The sequence below is a fragment of the Calidris pugnax genome, unplaced genomic scaffold, assembly GCF_001431845.1.
Source record: "Calidris pugnax isolate Ruff unplaced genomic scaffold, ASM143184v1 scaffold44, whole genome shotgun sequence".
Lineage (NCBI taxonomy): Eukaryota > Metazoa > Chordata > Aves > Charadriiformes > Scolopacidae > Calidris > Calidris pugnax.
In genome coordinates, this window is record NW_015094506.1 from 43797681 (window position 1) to 43820908 (window position 23228).

The window sequence follows — 23228 nt, forward strand, 5'->3', positions numbered from 1 at the left end:
CCTTCCTCTCCTTCCTTCCTTTCTCTTTCCTTTCCTTCATTTCCTTCCTTTCCCTCTTTTTTTTTTTTTTTTTTTTGTCTGTTTCAATTATGCATACAACAATCTTGTTCTAGGCTATTTTATTTTATGGCTATCTTTATGGATGTATCTTTTATAGGCTATCTTTACCTTTTATGCAGAGTTAAGGAGCTTCTGTGGATATTAATTTATTTCTTGTTGGCTTTTGAAATAAAGAAAAAAGTTGATAGTATGTAACAAATTCATTAATTTGATCTATTCACTTTAAGATACTGAATTAATATGCATGTAACAAAATGACTTGCAAAACTTAATAGAATTTTCATTAGTGAGAGGCTAATAGTGTAAGACCTCTGTATCCTCTTTGAACAAGGCACACAGAACATACAGATTTTACCATCATATTGCATTTTGCTGTGATTAGGATTCCTTGGAAACTCTGTGTTAGATGAAGTGTTTTATGTAAATAGTTGGTATGTTTTACTTAATCTCTGGCACACATTCTTTTTCTAACCTTATTCAATTAAAGACACTAAATAATTTCAGGTATGTGAGAGAAAAGACCAAGTTTTAATTCATACAAGAAAAAAAAAAGTTGGAATTTTGTTTTTCAACTTAACCTTTAAATTAGTAGGGCTTGAATTTATATTTCCTCAGGTTTTTAAAAGTTTGGTTTCTCTTAAGGTAGCTTCATTGTAGTTTCATTGCTGTGTCACTGTTTCCCAAAGTCGCAACTATTCTGATATCTTGAAATGTAATTTTCTTTATGCATAACAGTTTTAAAAAATTATTCAAGGTATAATTGTAACGGTTAGTTTTTTTGATATCTAGTTTCCTTTAAATGACCATAAACATGTTTCAAATTTGCCATATTGAATGAAACCATTTTTTCACATTAGTATTAAGCTGATTTCTGATTTTGAGATTAGTCTTTTAGCTATAGCTACTCGAAGAATTTGATTTTGCTGTATTATTAATAATTTGGTAATTTTAGTGTCAGGTATATAGACCTTGTTGGAAGGTTGTATATCAGATATTTTTAAATGGATTGAGTATTCCACTTTCTATCTTGAGGTGTTAACCTGCTCCTGAGAGGCATGTTATTGATATCCCATTAGCAAGGCTGTGCTAGAAGTTAATTACAGTGTGTTCAAGTTGCCTTTGCTGTAGCACATGGAATATTTCTAACAGTTTTTATCCTGGTTCCAGGCCCATCAAAGACTATTTTCTGTCTTTTGCTCTTTCTTGCTCCCAGTTACAGGTGTCTACACCTTTTGTTCCTTACAATTCTGGAAAGCTTTCTCTTTCAACCTCCTTATCATCTTTTACTCTGAATCTGATTGCTACTATTTCATTATTAATATCAATTATGATTATTATTGTCATGATATAACGTATAGAAGTTTTGGTTGTAGGCCAAAACTAGCCAGCTGAGCTAGGCTTCAGCTGGTACAGAATAAAATCTGGGGCCCGACAGATCTTGATTTATTTGCTTCTAACAGCTCAGAGGATGCCAGTGGGAAAGAAATGATCGTGGACAAGAACTGAGGAAGGGGAGGGGGATTGTGTGACGGACTACCAAAAAGTGTGTTCTGGTAGGAGAGGAATTATTGTCAGGACAGCAGAGTAGCTGTTCCAGTCATGCAGCTGGTAAGTTAATATGCATTTAAACTCTCTCGTGTACTGTCAAGTGCATGAGGCACAAATAGTATTTTCCCTGGTAGCACATTCCGTTTTGTGTTTGAGATTAAACAAGTACTTCTTATTTATTTAAAATACTGAAACTACAGTGTTTTCCATCTGTTTGGTAATGTATCAGATGGTCTGGGGCTTTGAAAGCCTGAGGATATTATCTGGGGTTTGTAGTCCCACCTGGGTAAGGCTGAAACTGGGAATTTTGAAAGAGGAATTGATTAAAAATGAAGACCAGAAAGAGTGATGGAAGAGGGAAGTTGTGGAAGAAGGTCTTGGTAATTACACTGTCCTATATTTTCTCATTAATAATTTTAAATGTAAAGGCCAGGTCTCATAAGGTGTTTTTTTCCAGTTTTTGTTTGTTTGTTTTGCAATTAGTGAATTTAAATGTGTGACTCTAAACTCTGAAAACTGTACTTATATTCTGTTTCTCTAATTACAAAATTTCCCTTCTGCTGTCTTCTCAAAGTATCCCTATAGAACAGAGAGGAATTATACAAAACCTGTTTGTTTGGCTGTTAAGGAATATTTGTTTCCCACGAGGAGGATGGTATCCCAACTGGCAAGGGTGTTTGGACCTTGTTTTTACTGTACCCCTTGATCATTTTAAGGTTTAGAACAGTAAGTATTTTTTGTGTTTGTTAGCTAGAATGTGTCATGAGAGTGGAGATATGAAAGGATTTGGAAGAACCAGTAACACAGATAATATTTTAGTTGTGAATCCTTGTGTTTAGCCAAATAGAGGATAAATGCAACTTCAGAGGGTTTTTTTTTTATTATTTTTAATTACTTTGAAACAGTTAAAATTGTGCAAATAGTACAGATCTTAGGGGATCTTTGAGTTTTGAGACAGTATTCTGTAACTGGATAGTCATACTTTTTAAATAGCACTACATAATTAAAAGTAGAAATGAAAGCTATGGGCTTCTGTTTCCAGGTGACATACAAAAATTATCAAGACCCGAAGTTTTCTGCAAGCTCTGTCTGCCTTTGAATCTACTACTTTTTTGTGCACTGACTTAAAAAATATCTATTAGTTAAAAAATGAAATTATGCACACCAAAGATAAGAAGAGCTTAAAAGAATAACTTCTGGCTGAGAGGAGAGACAGAGTTTAGCTGTGAATCTCTGAAATATTACCTTTTTGCATCTTGTAAATTGTCGATGCGTTGTAGAGAGCAAGCATAGCTGGTGAGAGTTTGAAAAGAATTTGCAGCATCTTCTACATATTATATAAACAAAGGAAAAGGTATCTAATCACAGGTGCCTGTGTTTGTTCATGAAGGGAAAAGCAAGTTGGATTACATAATTTAAAATAATAAGTGAACACAGGGGTATTGGCAAAGCAGAGAAATGTCATCTCTAAATTGAGTGGTGGTGTATTCTCACTGTATTTCAATAGGTATAAAAGTTCAAGCAAACAGTTAAGAGCTAGGACTCACAGTACCTCTTATAAGCAAACAAGTCAATGACACTAACAACTAGTAGGGAAAAATTCAGTTCTGTAGGTTTTGGCACCATTTGCAGCTTGAATGATGCATCTAAGAGAGCATGGGTCTAGTTTTCTGTTGTGCTGTGTGGGGGTTCTACACGGAAATGGCAATTTCACATTTCAGACAGGTCTGTATATGTATCATTGAAGCTGTGTCAGGAATTAGCATTTATAACTTTCTCTCTTCTCCTCTTCCTTTCCTGAGCATTTACGTACTTGGAAATTCAACAGTGAACTGCAGGCTGGTTCTCCCAGAACCAGAGTAATGATCTCTAAGGTGATCAGACTCAGTGGTTTGAGTTCTATAGATAATCACTTCCCAATAGGAAGGTGTGGGGAAATGTCACACTTATTTTTTCTAGGGAAGTTGGCTGAGGTTGTGTGCTTCCTTTTGTTTATCTATGGCCAATGGTGAAATCAGTTGTTTAGTTGTCAAGGAAATAACACTGAGCAGTAGTTCATAATATTGATCTTTTTCTTTCTGCTGGGACTGGAGGATTTATTAGTGCATAACCTGGTGGTTGTACTGAAGAAGAACATGGTTAGTTCAAAAATAACACTTCAGTATTGTGTAAGTATCTTGAGAAAACAGAGGGGTTTTTCTTTTTGAACAATCAAATTCAGAAATAGTCGGAGTGAGAATAGATAGACATGGATGAAATGGACAGGTAACTTGTGATAATCAAGGAAAAGAAGTAAGCACTTGATTAGAATGCTCACTAGAAGATCAGATAATGGTAGTAGCAAATCAAGTTTGGAAAATGTCATTGGGTGTAGCGTATCTGTAAATGCATATAGATTAGAAAGCCAGCTAACAAAATAAAAAATATGTTACTTTACAACCCACTGCATTAAAACAGAAAAATGGAAGCGTTGCTATCTGAGGTCTAAGAATGTTTCTGAGATGTGTGGAAGAATGGTGTTGGGAGCTTAGACTTTTTGTCCTCTAAGGCTAGCCGTAGAAAATCACCGATTTCTAACACAGGAGTTATCAACAAGAAGAAACATTATTCTGGATTCTCTTATAAGAAATAAATATACTGGATTTGGAAGTCACTTGTTGCCAGCGTGGCAAGTTGTAATGCATAGGGCAAACTGAGAATAGACCCAGTGTATAATGCTTCATTTTTGAGAGAGTTGATTTTCCAGGACAGGGGATCTTCTGTTCAGTAGTTGGACAAATGTATAAATGTATTTAGGCACACTTAAAAGTTAAAAGCTTATTGAGAAGTCGGATTATGAATTATTGGCTTTTTTGGCAATCAGGAAAGAGGGTAGTCCTGGCTGATGGCCTGTTGTAATGTAGTGACAAAGCAAAACCAACTGTAATTGGAAAACAATACATAAACACAACTGAATGCATTACAAGTGTATAGATATGATGCATTTAAAATATTGCAGAAAAATCCATGGCTGGCAGGAACCAGAAAGACAGCTATCATGAAATAGTCTTATTAATATACAGGTCTCCAGATTGTTCATAAAGATTTAGAATAGGAGGATTTTTCAGTAAATGCTCTCGCTTTATTTTTGGAGGCAGGGTAATTTATTCTTCCGTAAAGTAAGGGTACCTTCTTATCCATCAATAAGTAAAGAGCATGTTATATAAATGTACTAACTTCTCAGAACCATTCGTTTTCAACTCCTTACTGAATGGGGAAGGGGAAAGTCCAACTTGTGGTGTTCCAACACTGAGAAGGAGAAACAGGGTATTTCTGTTGAAATCAAAGTCAGTTAGAAGTAAAGCTGCAGTAGAAAAATAGTAGAGAAGTTGAATTTATTTGAAAGAAGAATTCAGGGCTGTAAAGCTGAATTAATGATAGTCAATTACATTTTTATGGAAAATATGTGTTGTCAAACAAATTTGTGTGTTTTGATTACTTAGTTAATTAAAGAAATTGTGTAGATGCATTACAGATTTATTTTATGTGCATAATCTACAATTTAGATGATTTAAATCTCCCTTAAGGTATCGTTCCCCTAAGTATGTATTTAAATAAACCATCTTCTCACCTCACAGTTGCAGTTGCTCTACATTCTTGGTAGATAATCTCGTTACTAGGGGAGCTGAGAGAGAGGAACAGAGGTAAATAAGGTTGTGGTAGTTTTCTATGGGTATACACCTCAGATTAAGGCAGACTACTGTAGGAGAAGCAGCTGTGAATGGGTAGAGCACTTCGAATGTTCAACACACAACATGCTTTTTAAATTAAAAAAAAAAAAAAAGAAAAAACTATGATCTCTGTTTTTATGAATATTAGAATATGGGAATATGGTACTAAACTTCTGTAAAGCACTGGAGTTGGACTGCATCCACGCTGAGATTGCTTTACCAATATTGTTTCTGTTCTAGCATTCGTGCAGCTATGTCAGGCAGATCTGTACTTCTGTGAACAGTATAGGGAATTGTGTATACACATGAAAACATAGTTTTGTGGATATCTGTGAATAAATGCAATTATACGTGTCTCATGTCACAGTAGGAGACTAAATGGTCTCTTTTTCTTGAAGATTAAGACTGTAGAGGTGCATTCATGGGGAGAAGATAAAGGGTTGCAGAAGGGCTGTTTGATTAGCAGAGAAATAAATGACAAGAGCTAAGGACTGGAAAATGAGGCCTGGCAAATTCAGAAGTATAGAATAATTGAAAAAATGAGATTGTGTACACAATTTCGTTGTAATTCCTCAAGTAAATACTAGTGGTTCAAATCTTAAACATAATAACCAATTTTATCGTGCTCATTTCTAATTAAAGTGTAAGCCAATTTAGGTTAAAAAAAATCTAACCAAATAGCTATGAAAAGAAGACTGAAGTTTAATCTTTGTTCAGATCCTGGGTGGGAGCCAGCATTCCTGAAACTGTCACTTCTGCTTTGCCTTAGAGATCAGTGAAGGTGTTGCTGTATGTAATACAAAGTAGTGAGTAGGGTATATCTTACACATAGGAAACAGCTCTAAAAACAGGCTGTTTTTACAGGAGTAGTTTTTCCTCTTTGTTTCCCAACTCACACATGGAATTTTCAAATATTAGTTTCATCAAAAATGTTATGGACTCTTCTCAGTTACGGTTTGAAAAGTAAAGTAGTCCAGTCTTTTTATTTGTTTACCATTCAGATCTAACTCTCCATTGCTCACAGACACCAAATCTGATTACTGGCTTTGTTATCTGAAAGGTAGACCCTCTTCAGCTGAAAAACCTGAAAGTCTCATATCTCTTTTCATGTCATTTCAGGGAAATATGTAAAGAAAACCTCACTAAGAAAAGGAACATACTATTATTTTGAGAATGTACTGTTTCTGTAGCAGGTTGTCTACAGTTACAAAGATTGTCCTCTCAACTTTTAGCTGACCTAACTTGCAAACTAAAGATGCGGTAGAAACTTGAGATTTTGACTGCAACAAAATTGGGAAGTAACAAAGACTCAGTGACTGAATCAGAGTTTACTGCTTTGATTCTGCTTTATTTAAACAGCTTCTGGAATCTGCACTGTAAGCTGTACAAGAGGCAAGACTTGTCAGAAGCTTCTTGAATACATTAATCCTTTTAGAGATGTCTTTAAGTTGTCTTCACATGCACTTTTTTGTGCTTTATCCATGTTTAATACTACTGCAGATGAACTGCGTAGGTCCACTTCATATTTATGGGTATATAACATCATACAGTCAAAATTATTAAACTTAAATGTTTTTTCCCATTTAAACATAGAAAATGAAGTGATTCACTCAATTTGAAAATTTCTTATGATTTGATGTTTGCTTGTAACTCTTCAGAAGAAGAATTTATAATTCAGCTAACACTCTTTGGTTTCGTTACATGCAAATATACTCCTAGAAAGTCTGTTTTATCTGGGAAAAAATAGTCTCTCATGAAATACCTTTCTTCCTGACTGCAGTAGGAACAAATACATATGCTAAATCTTGTTATTTTAGCTATATTGTACTCCATATAGATGTGTAGTATTTTGGCAAAGCACAAAAAATCAGTTTTCCATGAGAGTTCTTTTTGGGTTAGGTATTTAGTGTGTGCAAGCCACTGTTATTGAACCACATAACTTGGTTAAAACCTTCACTTTGCCCACAAATTCTTTTGGCATCTTTTGTTTTGTTTGTTCTCATTCATTGATAGATCTCACTTACCAGCTATTAGAGCTGTTAGCAGGAATGATTGATCTCCCTCATTATTGTTAAGGTGTTTTACAGCAGCAGTGCTCACATTCACCTCTTGTTTTGTGATTATACATACATTGCAAGTAGTGTTCCTTTCCCATTTTCTTTTTTTTCTTATGCATGTTTTCAGCATTCTGGTAAATGCAACCTAGTGCACAAAGTATCACTGATATTTGTAATAATTTACTAATGTGGGATGCTGTCCTTTTTTTGTACTCCCTTCTCTGTTTTTTGGTGGTGTTTTTTTTTGTTTTTTGTTTTTGTGACAGGGATTTATGAAAAATATCTTGAAATAAGATTTGGAAGAAAAACATGGTACAGAGTAGCAATAGGTTGTCATCAGTTATTGTGCTTTTTTTACCCCCTACTATAAATTGAGTTTAATTTGAAGTAAAATCTCACAACAGATTGTGAGAGATCCTAGTACAGTTGAAAGTAAAACTGTGCTAATACTGCTCTGTTAATAACAGTCTGACATAGCCAGAGTGACAGATTTTACAGCAATAATGTTGTTTCAGCAGTGACATTGATTTGTTTATCAGATATGGTATCAAGTTAAACTGTTGCAAGATTAGAATAGGAACTTAGAGATGGTGGCAGGGTAACAGAAACCAAAAGTCTGTTTCCAAAAACCCAGCTTGGAAAGGAAACAAGGGTGTGCTGTTTGCCAACAGTTTTGTGCCGTCAGCCTGCCCGCCTGCTTGCCTGGCTGTGCAGTGTCAGGAATCAGAATGAGGGTACAGAAATGCATGTATTCAAAGGATGGAATTCATTCAAACTATAAAAAATAAATTATGTTTTAATAATTTCAGATTATGTGCCTACCACGGAACTTTCACTGTGTAAAACTTCTGGTTGGTTTTTTTTTTTTCTTCATTTTAACTGAATTTCTTTTCATTGTGTGAGAATTTCTTTGTAAAACGGGAAAACAGCTGATACAGAAATCTATAAAATAAATATACAGGAATATATTTCTTCCAGTCTGGCAGAATTTATAATAATCACTGAAGTGTAATTTTAGCAAATAACATGAAGATATCTAAGCATATTTCTTCTTCAATTTAGTATTCTATAAAAATAATTAAATTGAGATAAAGAAGCAGTAATCAACAACATACTGTGGTAGTGAAACACTTGGAGCATCAAGACAAACTGAAGTTATCTGACCATACCAATTTGAGAGACAATTCAATAGCATTTTTAAAAATTTATCACCACGAACATATCTCTAATAACACTTTATTTTCAGGTCAGTTCTTGGATGTACTCTGTATGTACTCTGTATGTACTCTGTACTTGATAAAATGTATAGTTTATCTCTAGGAAAAAAGATAGTAGAATAATGCACACTCTTGGTTTGTCTGTTATTCTGTGTATAATTTGTTAAATCAAAAGCCTTTTCTGGAGTTGCTGTTCGTGTTGCTCTCCCCTCTCCTGCCAGAAATTTTGGCAAAACCATATATCACAGTTGATGATTCAAAAATAAGTTCTTCTTGTATTTGTGTTTATTATGGTCTAAAAAATAAGGTTAGCATTCTTTCCATGGAAGGTGCATGTTGCCCTCCACCTTTCTGTGGTCCTGATGGCCACAGCTGCCTTACAGCCCTTCCTTCTACCTTCTGCCCTCTTAAACTATGCTCTTCACCTATTTAACATCCTTTATCGTTAACACTTATTGGTATGAGTCAATTTTGATTTTCCTATTAATCGGTTATCATTTCTGGTTCTTTTCCTCTCTCTTTCCTCTCTCTTTCCCTCATTTCCCTTTTTTTTTCAGAACCCTCTCAAGCAAAACAAAACCCAAACCCTGTGTTTAATTTTGCTTTTTGAACTGTACAAGTGTTCTATGAAGTAGAAAAAGGAGAAGGTAATTACAGAGTCAGATTCTTCTCTCCTGTTGGTGTAAGACAAATAAATTCAGTGATATTACAGCAGAACGTGTGAAATTGGAGTGGAATTTGGCTGTTATGAAGCTGGAAGGTTTTAAGCTGGAAGCTGATTGTCCTTAGGTATATGTTGGAGGTATTTTGTTTGAACAATGCAAGGAGAAGGGTAAGTTATTGTATTCTGTAGTTTTTAATGCTACATTGAAACTTTGCTGAAGAATGCTGTATTGTCTCCTTTTAAAAGAGTTTAATGGCAATTGGTAACTAAACCACTTTTTTTCAGAGGAAACAAACGTATGTCTAAGCTATCAAAGAATTCTGACTAGCACATATGTTGATGTAGAAAAAGAACTATTGTGTGCATTGCAATATGATACACCTAACAGTTAACAGAGCACAAAAATTCTTCCTCTTGGCCAGGTAAATTATATAGCTTGCTGAATCTATTATTTTGTTTAAAAAGGAGGAAAAAAAAAAAGATGGTGGTGGGGAAGAGGTGTTTCAGTGTTTGAGGATGTGCATGGTGGGGCACAGTACCTGACTGTCAAATTCAGAGATACTCTTACCAAAACCAAATGTTGAATTTTACTTTCAGTGCATATGGATATATAATAATTGTATATTACTTACATATGTGTATTTATGTAACAACGAAGGAAGAGAGGTGTACTGATCTAATATATATCTGGATGCATACATTTTTAATCTGATATATTTAGAAATCACTGATGTGATTCCTGTTCCCCTGGCACTAATGAAGTAAACAGAACTTCTGACCATGTAGCAGTGCCTTGTAGTCCATAAAAATTGTTGCCAACTTGAAACTAGATATTAGTGATGTATTTACATTTCTGTTTCACTGGTTTGTAATGTACTAGTGTGTTAAGGTGTGCTTCTTGCATATTCTAATAGATACTGGCACGGTACTCAGCTTTTTTATATTTTTAGTGTGAACTAGCCTGATTTTACAATGTAAAATTGAATGGAAATGCATTTGAAGTTAAAAGACAACATAGTCAGATACCAGCTGATACTTTAGGGACAGAGAACGTGTGGAAGCCAGTGGTGGTTGCTTGTGTTTCTGAGGCATATTTGCTGGAATTAATATTTTTAGAGTCCTGTACAATTCTGCTTGCCTTAGGCTGAGTGGTGTGAAATGTAATTGAACTAATGACTCACTGTAGTGAGATCATTTTTAAGAATGCAGTGGGCTTCTTATTGGGCAATACTATGGCATATATTTGCCCTTTTTTTTCTCCAGTGATGGTGCCTATTTTTGTGTTCTGTTTTAGTCTGTCTGTCAAGCACCCACAGCACACCTTCATATCCCTCCTAAAATTCTCTTCTGTATATGTAGGATATACAGTGTTCCTTCACCAGTTACTCTTTATTTTGTCTTGTTTGTGTTAAATCTGTCGTCTTTGTGGTACAGATCATGTGTGATTCTGTTTTATAATGACTCCTGCATTTATGTAGGATTGCACATATTCTTACTTGTATTACTCCCTGCTCCATGCAGAATTTTCTTCTGCAAGCTTCAAAGTGTGCACCAAAATAAGTCCTTTTTTTCTTTATTTAATGAAAGATGAAGAATGGTAAATGTAAAAATGAACTTGCTTATATTCTTAAAGGCAATCAATGACTGTGATCGGCATAGCCTTTAATACCGAACTTAATGTCTCTGACTAATTCCTAGACTGCATTTTTTCTTTGTTATGAAGTACTGCTTCATTGAATCTGACTTTCTAATGAATGAGCTTTTAACACTAAACATGTAGTTCTTGAGGATTTATTTAATTTTAAAAAGGTAAAGTCATGTTGTCAAGAAACATTTCAAGTCAAAGCTTTTCTTAAATGCTTATTTCAGGTAAGGACATGATGTAAACTTATTCATGTGTTGTGGTCATTATGATTTCTTTTTAAATAAATGAATAGTATTTTGAATTGATTTAAGAATGCTTTATAAGGCAGATCAGTTAAATCATATTATGACATTAACCCTAGAGGTCCCACTTTCTCCTCCTGTTCAGAATACAGAGGATAGTGAGGCAGAGAAAGAAAGGAGGATTACAAAAAAAGAGAAAGTAATAGTACTTGCTTAATTTTTTTGGGCACATTTCTTTTCTGAAGAGCTTATTCCTGAAATAATGTTTTTGAAGTGATAAATTTGGAGCATATGGGATTTAAAAAAAAAAAAAGCTTCTTACATAAACCCATTAAGTTTACTTCCCCCTTGCAACCTCTCAAATAAAATGAAGGATTTCAGTTCTTGTAGGAAACTAGGGATAGCTCGGATGAAATCAAAACTGTGAGTACAGTTGAATGCAGGTGTTGTTGGGCTTGCTTTCAGAAAAAAGCCAGTGAAATTATGTTTGAATATATGTTACACAGTAATTTTACGTAACAAGTTCTTATCAATTAGATAATAAAACTTCCAAGGTAGAACTTGGATGATTTTAAGTGGCTGGTCTTTGTGGAATGTGGAGCTGTAGTATTATTTTTCTGAATCTTCTGTTCTGGTAAGCTAAGGCATAGCCTAAGTAAACTAAGGTACATTACAAGTACTGCTTTTTTTTTTTTTTTTAAACCACAAAAACAGTTTTGGCAGTATTTATATGATTAATAATTTAATGATGTAATGGAAAATAGCTTTTTGTTCCCTTAAAACAGCAGCTTCAGAAATCCTTATTTTTAATGTAATACTTTAGTCAGACTAGCTGTCGTGTTCAGGGATATGCCCGTTTGTTTGAGTTTTTTTGTTTTGTTTTTTTTTTCATAGAAGTCAATACTTATTGAGAATTAGCTTTTTAATTGTACTGTTAGCTGGTGCCGCACTGAGCAGTTTATAGCAAGACAAGTGAAATCATGCTAATAGATTTTTGCAGTTTTTTGTTTCCCTCTTCCCCCCACAGTTGGTAACTAAGTCAATGAATGCAGCCGCAGTTCACTAAAATTATGATTATTTTCTTTAAGTGTAGTATAGTGCAAACCACTGAACAAACTTTTGTTTGGGTGAATATCTTAATTCTTGCTTACAGTGCTATGGATGACGATGACTTCTTAAGGCTTCTTGATTCTTCATTATAGTTATAAGATGAAATAGAAAAAAGAGGATGTAGAATGATGGTATACCATGGCCGCCAGGAAATACAGAAATAGGGTAGCTGGCAGTATTGGTGATTGGTTAGTGACAAAGCAGTTGCATGGCTAGAACTAAATATCATCAAAGGAGAAGTCAAATCAAATTAATAATACAGAAGTTATTGAGGGCAAGAAAATTATCTTCTACTTTAGCTGTGGCATGGTACAGCCATATCTATCTATGTAGGTAGGTGCGATGAATGAAAAGTCTTTGCACACTTGAGATCTAGCTCTAAACCCCTTCCATGTGAAAATCTTAAGCCTTTGAACAGGACTGCCTTGGTTGGTTGGTTGTCTTTTAGCATCAAGCCAAATAACTTTGTTGTCTCTGGTTTTTGCTTTCATTTAGGTTGTCTTTTCCCCTTACTCCCTCCACTCCTCCTGTGTAATTATTCAAAGTTGTGTGTTTTCTGGATAGGAGCTGTGAATCTAGGATTGTATATGCAAGACTTTTTACTTTTATAGAAAGTACTGTCAATTTTTGGATCAACATGATTTTTTTTTTTTCCCTATCAAAGTTAACAGATTCTGAACCATTAATCGAATGGCGTCATGTAAATGGCTTTGTCTACACATGCATGGTAATTGCATGCTGGAGAGATTTGAAATAAATAGCTATTTAAGATCAAAATGTGTCCAGGTTGTAGCTGTATAGCATTCAGAATATATCTGATCAATACTGTTCATGACTTAAATTTAAAAATACCATATAATGCAGAATGTTGAATTTGTGCTTTAGAAAAGTATTCTTGAGTGGATTTTTTGTTTAAAAATTCTTTTATATTTACAGAGAAACTGAGCCATACAAATATCTTTAAAAGTTTGCACTTCTTTAAGGCTATTTATTTTCTAAAAAAGAGGACTTGAATATTTTTGACAAATATACATATGGTGTTACACTAACAAACGGCCATGCAACATATATCTTACATAATGAAGAAATTGAAGATACAAGACCTAGTCTATTTAACATATATATTGAAAATTTACAGTCTCGCCAATAGTTTAAAAAAGTTTTTCTTATTTGGCAGTATTTTTCTACAATTTGTTCAAATATTCCGCTTGATGTGTTTTGGTGAATACTGAAATCTAGTCAGTGACAACCTGAGGTACTAAACATTTCTGCCTTACTTCGTTGTCTTCAAAGGTAATCTTTTTGTTCCTTTTAGGCTCTATCCATGAGTTGTGTATTACAGCGTTATTTGGCATAGGGTCTGCTTCCACTATTGAAACAACTCGCTTTTTCATCTTACTTTTCAGAACTTTCTGAAACTTTTGCCTTGTGAATGCATAAAGTAGAGGGTGAAATATAGTTGTTCCATATGCCATTACTAGAAAACATAATCGCAACTTTACCAAAAGGTCACTTGGGCCCAAACATAAGATGGTGGTGTTTAAAACAGAGATGGGTGTCCAGCAGAGAAGGAATGTTGAGATAATCAAGAGGGACATTCTGAAGACTCTCTTTTGCCGTTCTCGTCGCTCCCGGTGCCGCTTTACAGCTCGGCGTAGAGCAATTATGACAGACACAGAAGTCCTTACACCAAAGACAACATTTTTTCCTGCACTGCTGTGGGACACATCTGTAGTCTCATGCTGAGTGGTCAAAGAAATGGTCTTTTTCTTTCTAGCTTTTTTCTTTTGTCCCGTTGTAAATCTTGTACCAATCCGAATATTTAGAGCCTGGAGTATTTTGGTGTATGTAATTAGCATTACTATAACAGTGAAGAAAAAGATTGGAATCTGCACGAGAAGGTGGTAGTACATTCCTAGCTCAGTGTGGTACTCGTTTGTACTCACGCACAAAAGTGTCTTATTTTCCCAAGTACTTGCGCTTCGAAGGCTGAAAAAGTTGACTTCGATGAAAGGAATCAGGAAGGAAAAAAGTGAAATGATCCATATCGATGTCATTAACATCACAGCCCTTCCCATGGTCAGGATTCGATTGGCAGGTTTTACGGAGATGTCGTACCGGTCCAGAGTGATAGCAAAGACGTTGATTGCAGTGGAAACGCTTGCGAAAGAGACACAAGCCTCGTGGAAGCAGCAGATGAGAGCAGTGTTACTCTCCAGTGAAAGCAGAAGGATAACTATAGTTAGAGGAATACATCCCACACAAATTATTACATCAAGTACATGAAGGTTCATTGTAATTATGTTACTGACAGAATTGATTAAGTTGGATTTCATACAGTAAAGTACCAGCACAGTGAGATTGCTGCCAAGTCCCAAAACAATTTCTAACATCAAAAATCCAGTGAGAGAAACTTGAAAGCTTAATGGATATGACAGTGGTCGGTACATGTTGGTGTCGATGTCATCAATGGCATCTCGAACTGTAATGTTAGATTCAGACTGCATGTTGACTTCCAGAATGGGGGAGAAACACATTCTTTTGTTGCAGTTGCTTTTTCTCCTGAAAGGTGAAATAAAATATGGAACTATTTGATTTCTTTTTTTAACAGTTACTGTAGATAAATGCTGGGGAAGGAAGAGGGAGGAAAAGCCTCTGTTCTTATCAAACTCTTGATTTACTGTATGTTTAGAGCTTTAGTTGGCATGGACTCAAAAGCCTGAGGATCTAGAATGGGGTCTTTCCTTTTTGTAGGGAAGCAGGATTTGTTTAAATAAAAAAAAAAAAAAAAAAAAGGAAAAACATTCCCTTTAGGACTAGCTCCACTTCTGTGGGAAGGTATAAAGGAGCTGGCAGTTCATGTGAGGGATCCTGCACAGCTACAGTGACTGCTATCTCCATTCTGTGAATATATAGAGAAGATCAGAAATGAAGGTCATCAGTTTGATATCTTCCAGCAAAGCTAATATCCTAGGAAAATGTCAATATTGTTGCCTTGGTAAATTGTAAAAAAAAAAAAAAAAAAAAAAAGTGAAAAGCTTCCACTTAGGGAGACAAGGCTTTATTTATAGTGATGTGGTTTTTACAAAGGGCCCATTTGTTGAATAAACTATACTTGTGCATTGCCTTTGTATTGTGTTGAGGGTCATTTCAGAAGAATGTTGTTAAGTATTAACAAATTAGTACTCAAGATCATTTTAAAAAGGCTTTTGTAGAATAAAGAAAGTGATAGGAACATGGAGCACTGTTGCTTATGTATCATAAAAAGAACATTTAAATTATTTATGGCAATTTAGCTGCCTCTTTCTTAGGAAGAGTTTGCAATAGTGTTGTGGGCTGAAACTTGAAGGTCTGTAATTCAACAGATTTTTACAGAGCTTGCAGACTTGTGTTTACTTTTATCTTTTGTGCATCTACATGTATGAAACTTACTATTACAATAATTAAATATAAGTATATATAATTTCAGACACAAAACATTTGTGGATTTGAAGGAATGGAGTTTATTTTTAAAAACACTACATTTCCTTTTTCTGATTTGAATATTCAGTTTCTTTGACAGATTAGTGCCTACATGGAATGGAAGAGTATTTAATTTTATTCCAGAATAGATTTAAGGGAATAATTTTAGAAAATTATACTTAAAAATAAAATTGTCTCTTTCAGGTTTTTTTCCTTTGTTTTTTGTTATTTGTTTTTTAATACAAACTGCAATTAAATCCATCAGATTTATATACACAGCATGTTTGTTTAGGAATAAGCGAGGTTAAAAAAAAGTATTACATCAAGGAGATTTTATATTTTGTGGGTTATCTGTTTTGTTTTACACATACCGATAGGTTGTAAATGTAGCATCTGCATGTAATGCAGGTGCCTGTATTATTTATATTATCAGCCAGCTCTTGAGTTTGTAATGAAATGAATAAATAGAGAGGTTATTCAATTTCTTGTTATGATACTTGAGGGTTGTTTTTTTTAGGTAGCTTTAAATTTAAGAGGGGATGTACTTGGCATGAAAATAAATTTAAATGCAGACCTTTGTTCCATTCTGAATACATTAAAAATGGATAGCACTAAGGTGAACAAAAATGAGCTCTTTTTTAATGAAAGTATGAATTAAACACACTTGGGACATAATATGCAAATGGACTTCATCTGCAGTTCTGAAAAGCCTCAATTGCAGAGTATTATTAATTGCAAATTGTATGATGAAAATTCTTGGTATGCTTCAACAGCTATTTCACATGTGCCTCTTAAATACAAAAGATGTAAATTAGAACGTATTAGTCTCAGGTGTGAAATGAAACAAGAAATATTTCAAAAGCTTTGTTTAGTTTCTAATTTGGGCAATGTCTGCTAGGTTTATTTTAACCCTCAGGATTACAATTTGCTCTGTGTACACTGTCCTGGCTGTGAATGGATTTCAAGAAACCATTCCAAATGCATTACTGGATAAATGGAGTTCTTTCGTATTAGCAAAAGCCAGGAGCACATAAAAAGCAGATCTGCTAAAACAAATGATGGTTTTAACTCTAACCTTACACCAACTGAAATTTTGTGGGAAAAAAAGCCAAAACTAAAACCAAGCAACTTCAGATTTGCTAAGTCTTAATGATAGATTAAACATCACCTCCTTGTTGCATTGATTAGATTTCAGTTAAATAAAAGCAGAAATGTCAAGGCAGGGAGCTAATTTACCCTTTCTGGAGAGTGCCCGTTGCCTCGCAAAGGCTGAGCCGAGGAGGGGAGCATGCAACTGCTGACCTACCTGTTCTCTGTGCCTCAAGGGCCTCTCACATCGCTGCGGCAGCTTGTCATAAATTGATACAGGGTGTCACTGACAGATATTTGACATGCACTGTAACCTGGAAACCAAGTGGTAGCTGGGCTCTTATTTCGTTCCTTGCAGGTTTTTTTTTTCCTTTTTTTGGTTCCAGCACTTCAGCGGCAAAAAATTCTGATTAAACATGGGGGCTTCTTAATTGCCTGAGATACTTCTACAGACCAGTGCATATTCTGCGTGTCTGTTTTGAGTTTCAAGCCAGCAATAACAAATAAACCTTCTTTTAAGTGATGTTAATATCATTCCCCTGTTGCATTTTGTAGCAGCCTGTTCTTATTTTCCAAGTTTAAAAAAAGATAATATTCTTATCTCTGTGTTCAGAGTATATGTAGACATCCTTTAGTTTAAGGTTGCGTTATTTCTTTCTGTAATATTCCTGCTCATTACTTTTGAGTGATGGCTTAGTCAAAGAAGTTGCTATACATCATAAAATCCCGTTCATGTGCTTTGAGAGTAACCATGAGTTACCTAATTTGGTTTATTTTCATTTAAGGAGAATACATAACAGAACATAAAATCGAGAGCAAAATATCCATTAGTCATTATGACAAATAAGTTATTTAATGAGTAGTATAGAAAAAGCTTGGTTAAACCCTTATTCAGCTTGCTGGTGAAGTATGCATATTCTCCTTTTGGGAATTCATGTTTCATTGTTTCTTCATGCATCAGTAGTTTCCACAATTCTGGTTTTAAATTATAAATCCCTCTTTAAGAAATGCTCACCATTTTAAGAATCGATCATTGCACTCTTCTTTTAATGAAAATCTGAGCAGATGTGTTAGTCTTCCATGTATATTGTTGAAGTGTCGTGCACGTAAATGGTAATACAAGTGTGTTCCATGTTTTGTTTCTAATTCCTTTATGTCTTAAGAATGCATTTTAGTGATGCGTCCTGCTGCTTGTAGGTCATACAGCTAGAAAGATACCCGGTCAACTGCATTCTTCATATTGTCAGTTGTAAAACTGAATTAGTTGCTGCATGCCCTTGTGAAGGGGAGGAAAAAAAAGGTTAAAAGTAGGGCTTATAATTTCAAAATAAAATAATGCAAGAATATATTTTCTAATAGCACTTATTTTATGAATAAAAGATCTCTAAAATTGGGTCTTACAGATTACATAGAAAAGCAGTTGGTGTGTTCACTATTTGCAAGTAAAATCATGTCATTCTGTCAACTTACACAAATTTAGTTTTTTGGACAAGTTTCCTTTTCTCCAAATAGCTCAAGTTACAAAAAACCTTAACTAGAAGCAGTAACTGTTGGATGTAGTGTCTGTGACTAGAGCTAGAAAATGTAGTTTTATAGCTCTTATGAGCAGGTAGTTTATACACACAACTCTCTTTTCCTCTGATGTGAAATTGAGCAGAGTCAATTAGCTTGATAGCAAATATGTTTTTGTTTAATTAGCACAGTTATAATTTCCTTTCTTGAAATAAATGTTTAGCAAATCTGTGTTTTTAATAAACAGCTTGAATGTACAGGGTAATGAAAGAAATAAGTTAAAAAAAGACAACAACAAAAAGGAGGATTTCTTGAGCAATCAGATTGTATTAGCCAACCTTCATAAAGCAATAAGTATACACCAGTTACAGACTATCCGATCTTTCAAACAGTAACTGAATAAATCTGTAACATATTTAAGTGCCAATATTTTGAAATACTGCTGAGGGAGGAAAAAAAATATTCCCAGTTGCATTCTGTGGGTTCCCCCCCCCCAACTGTATTAGATCTAAACTGTACCATCTTTATATTGTATGAACAAAACAGGTTCTTAATATTCTACAAGACTCTAATACAAAATCACATTTTTCTGTCATTGTGTTTTTAATGGGGAAGGGGAAATAGCATTTGCAGATTTTCTGGTCTCAAATATAACAAGATACTAGCACTTAATGTAAGTTGAATCTGATATCTTCCCTTTTTTTCTCCAGGTTTTTTTTTTTTTTTGTTAAATGTTGCTTATTCTGCATACCATAATAAGGAACAGATCTTACCTCCACTACAGATTTGATAAATTCTCGATGCAGGTGAAGCAGTTCCAGGTTGGAGGGATTCATTTTGTTCACTTGTTAGCAGAGTAGAAGGGAAACAGGGTAATAAGCATATCTTCCAAAAATGACCTTAATGAAAATTTGTGCCTGTAGTGTGCCATTGTTTCAGCATACTGCTAATGTATACAACCGCTTTAGTTCTGGTTTACAGGCTGCTGCAGTCTCCCGCTCTTCTACTGTAGAATCAATAAGCATCTGAAAATACATAATGAAAGTAATTTAACATACTGAAGGCTTCTTGTCTCCAGAGACACCACTGGGATTCGAGCTTTCTAAAAAAGAAAAGCAGTGCTTCTGAGAGGAAAGCTTGCGATGGGCAGCTTTTGCAGAATGACAGCCTACCTTGTCGCTTCTCCTCACTGCAGAGAGATGCAGTGCATTCACTAATTTTGATTGGTCAGTGATGTTGGGCTTAAATTGTGCTTCATATATGGGATTGATGCCCCCCTCCCCCCGATTTATATAAGGATTCTTTTATAAAAGGACTAAAATTACAAATGATTTATGAATTCTGGAATATATTAAGGGTATGCCAGTTTTATTTTTACCTTTTCACTCTTTACTTTGTGTACACTGGAAACCACATGACACTGAAAAAAAAAATGGGATTAAACGTTTATTACTTAAAAAGCTTCCAACAATCTATATTTGAATGTGCCTACTTTTCATTTGCGATTTTTTTTTTTTTTTTTTTTTTCCCTAAGAACATCTCTGAAATAAAACTGCCTCTTTGAGCCGAATTTCACCTGATAATGTTTATATGCAAGTGAACATTAAGGTCTTGTCTTGAATAAATTATATTCAGGACAAGTTGGTACCCGCATTTATTTTAGGAAATTTTTTATTAGGATTCACAGATTATTCAGACCCTTAAAATGGGTTCATAATTCAGTTTAATTCATGAATCAGAAAGCAATTATTTTTATGATCCATCACCACGTACAATATATGTATAGTAATGTTGGTTGTTAATTTTGTTGTTAATTTTGTTCTAAAAAAACCACTTGTATGTACCATGTGAATTTGCTAGAGATTTCACAGGTCTTTGTAAGGATGTCTTGCTTGATGTTCTTGACCTTCACTTTGCAGGGGGTAGGGGTGTCTTCATTTTCACTTTTTTGTTTTGTAACTTATTTCTGAAGCTGTTCTATCAGTATAAACACTGCTCACAACCACATACTGAGGAGTAAGAGAAGTGTAGCGCAATAGCTGTTTTAATTAGTGCTAATGTTAAAATAAATCTGGAAATAAATTCAGTATACAACCTGAAATAATATTTTTTCAAAAATTGGTTTGCTGAAGCAAGTAATTTAAGGATCTGAATATAAAATGTTCTGCTGGCAGTTTTCATCTCAAATAAGTACAGAGTTTGGGACTTTTTCTAGGTTTTTTTTCCCGATTTAAAGATTTTTTTTTTATTTATTTTTTTTAAAGTTTGATAAAGTACTAAATGTTAAAGCATGGTTCTTACATAAGCAAGTGTATTAAGATCACAGTTTTGGTCAAATTTTGATGGGGTCCTCTGTTTTTAATTTATTAATGCAATTATAAAATGCAGTTGTGTAACTCTGATGTCTGCGTTTTATTCTCTTTTTCTCTCAGCCAGCCATCCAATATATTGTTTATCTTTAGGTAACAACATACTTTATTTATTTTTTAAAATGGCTACGTATCCGTCTAGCATGCTTCCTATTCTGTACTCTTTTACCTTCTGGAAATACCTAAATAAAGATTGCAGAAACTTTGAACCAAGATGGGTAGGTACCGGCTGACTGAGTAGCAACTGATTGAGCTCTTTGAGCTGCCTCTTTGTCGTCTGCCTCCCAAGAGCTTGAACCAGTGATACCCGCATAGCTCTTAAGGGTGACGTGATAAAGAGGATTCCTGAAATGAAAGCATAAATACTAATATATTAAAGAGATTTACTTGCTTCACTTTCAGTATGACTTAGGATAAGTAGGGAAGCCTGTCTAAATTTAAACAGATGAATCTCCATCTCCCTTTCCAATTCTTCAGTGTGTGCCTGAACAAGGATGGACATATTGGATGAGCTGTACTGTTAGAAAGAAAAAGATGTACACACGGAGGAAGGTTGTAACGGGATTTTGGATATAGTGTGGATATGTGGTTCAAACGCAGGCAAAAGGGTCACGAAAGGCTTCCTGTATTACAGGAGGCGATAAAATTTTATCTGCAAAAAGTGTTTGAGAGGAATGATAAGGAGTTGAGCTGTGAACATATCAAGCTTAAGTTTTCTGGAGAGAAAATCAGGAGAAGCAGCAGTACCATATGGAGGCAATCAGGAGTAGGAGGATGGATAGACATGCTTACAAGCCATTGCTGTGCAGATGCTAGTTAAGATGGTGTGAACAGATGACATCATCCTCAAAGGGTAGATAGGGAAGAGTGGGCAAAAAGAGCCATGTGCAGACACCCAACATAGACAGAAAAATGTGCCGTTCTTATACCTGTTTCTGTATCAGTACAGAATGGAAGTGAAATAATTTGACTGGTAGTTCGGTTTTAGGGGAGTGAGAAGTGGGGTGGAAAAGAGGGTAGAAATCTTGGGGAACAGCAGGACTCTTAAACCAGGCAATTGGTGATGAAGGGTCTTAGGACTGAGAATGGCAACACACGGGGAGAGGGAGACCCAGAATGTGACAGAGAATAGGGCTGGGAGGAGTTCGGGCTTTGCAGTCTCATGTGGGAAGAAAATAAATGCGGAGAGGCAGGAGCTTGAAGTGGAGTGGAGCAGAAGTGGTGCATGTAAAAAGACGCTGAGTGCACAGGGGTAGAGATAACTGCAATTGCCATAACGTACGCCCCTGTAGTACTTTTAAATTAAATTTGGAGTCATAACTGTCTGTTAGAGTATGTTTTTCTGTTTTGCTGAGAGCAGGAAGTCCACAAATTTGGGAGCTGCAGCGTATTTCTCGGTCGTCTTCTGTCTTTTATCTACTGTCACTTCCAACACACAGGAAGTAATGTCCTAGCATCAACCGTTACTGCATTCCAAAACGGTGGTAGGTCATTTGTGGATCTGGAGGTCTAAACTCTGCTGGTGAGTTGATAGGATCACCCTGAATGCAGCTTCTTGCACTGCAGTTTTTTAAAGAAGCTTACTTTGTTAAAAAGTCTCTGCAGGCTCGCAAGGTCTAGCAGGGCCAAATGAAGTACTCAATTCTGATGTTTTCTATCAGAGTCCTTGATTTTGGAGCTTTGGCATTCTTTTAATGTGCTTTAGCGTTTAACTTTACATAAACCTATCACAGGCTGTCTTAACATCCAGGTGTTAGGGAATAGACACATTCATGAAGATCTTAATTTGCACAGTTGGGAAACTGTGTTTGCTTACTTTCCTTGTTCCCTTCTGCATTATTCTTTTTTCCGTTTCTACCATTATCTCCCCTGAATGCTTCAGCAGCGCTTTCTGTTTCTTTCTTTGGGCTGCACGTCTTGTTTCCTAGTTTGAATCCTGCTGCTCATTTAGTGACTGTTTAGAATTTTACTGCTTCTGGGTCTAAAAGTGTCATCTTTCTCATGTTTGCAAGAGACTTGGGCTCCTAACTTGTACAAATTTTTCAGTGACGCATAATCTCTTTAGAGCTTAAGTAGCTTTTGCAAATGAATATTGGGTGATTTAGGGTGTTGTGCCCTGGGATTGTTCTTCAGCATTATTTACATGGTGCACCTGCATAACTCCAGCTGGATAAATCCTCCTGTGCCTTGCACTTACCTATGCTGCACAGTGTGATACCCAATTCTAGGCAGCTCTTCTGCATAGTCTATTGTTTGTATCTGTTCTTGCACATATCTAAAATGTGTTTCTTACCTCGTTCCATCATAGTTTCCTCAATTGTTTCCTCAAAAGTCTGTTGCAAAGAACTTTGCTAGAATGTTGTTGAAAATCCAGTAACTCTTATAGTAACAAGGAAAAACAAACAGTGGATAATAGCAGTTCAGGTTCAGGAGTTGTACTGACGTGCCCTTATTATGCTGGATTTGTCAAGGTGTTCTGTTTTACCTGATACAGAAATTATGGCTTGCTGGCCCGGATCACGTTGCAGCATGCTTTTGTGTTG

The 23228-nt window shown here is 35.2% G+C and overlaps 2 protein-coding genes across 4 annotated transcripts in view; one reads left to right on the forward strand and one right to left on the reverse strand.

Moving 5' to 3' along the window:
• COG5 (component of oligomeric golgi complex 5) overlaps nt 1-23228 on the forward strand; it is a 188214-nt gene that overhangs the window by 20878 nt on the left and 144108 nt on the right. The window lies entirely within an intron of this gene.
• GPR22 (G protein-coupled receptor 22) lies at nt 13213-19536 on the reverse strand. Of its 3 annotated transcripts, XM_014963557.1 has the most exons (4): nt 19489-19536; nt 19090-19341; nt 17022-18080; nt 13213-14815 (listed from the first exon to the last, which is right to left on the reverse strand). In XM_014963557.1, exon 4 carries the CDS (start codon nt 14788-14790, stop codon nt 13489-13491), a length of 1302 nt encoding a protein of 433 aa, XP_014819043.1. In that variant the 5' UTR covers nt 14791-14815; nt 17022-18080; nt 19090-19341; nt 19489-19536; the 3' UTR covers nt 13213-13488. The 3 variants fall into 3 exon arrangements, with proteins under 3 accessions (XP_014819043.1, XP_014819044.1, XP_014819041.1); XM_014963558.1 differs by lacking the exon at nt 19489-19536 and having other exon boundaries at nt 17820-18080; nt 19090-19471; XM_014963555.1 differs by lacking the exon at nt 19489-19536 and having other exon boundaries at nt 19090-19471.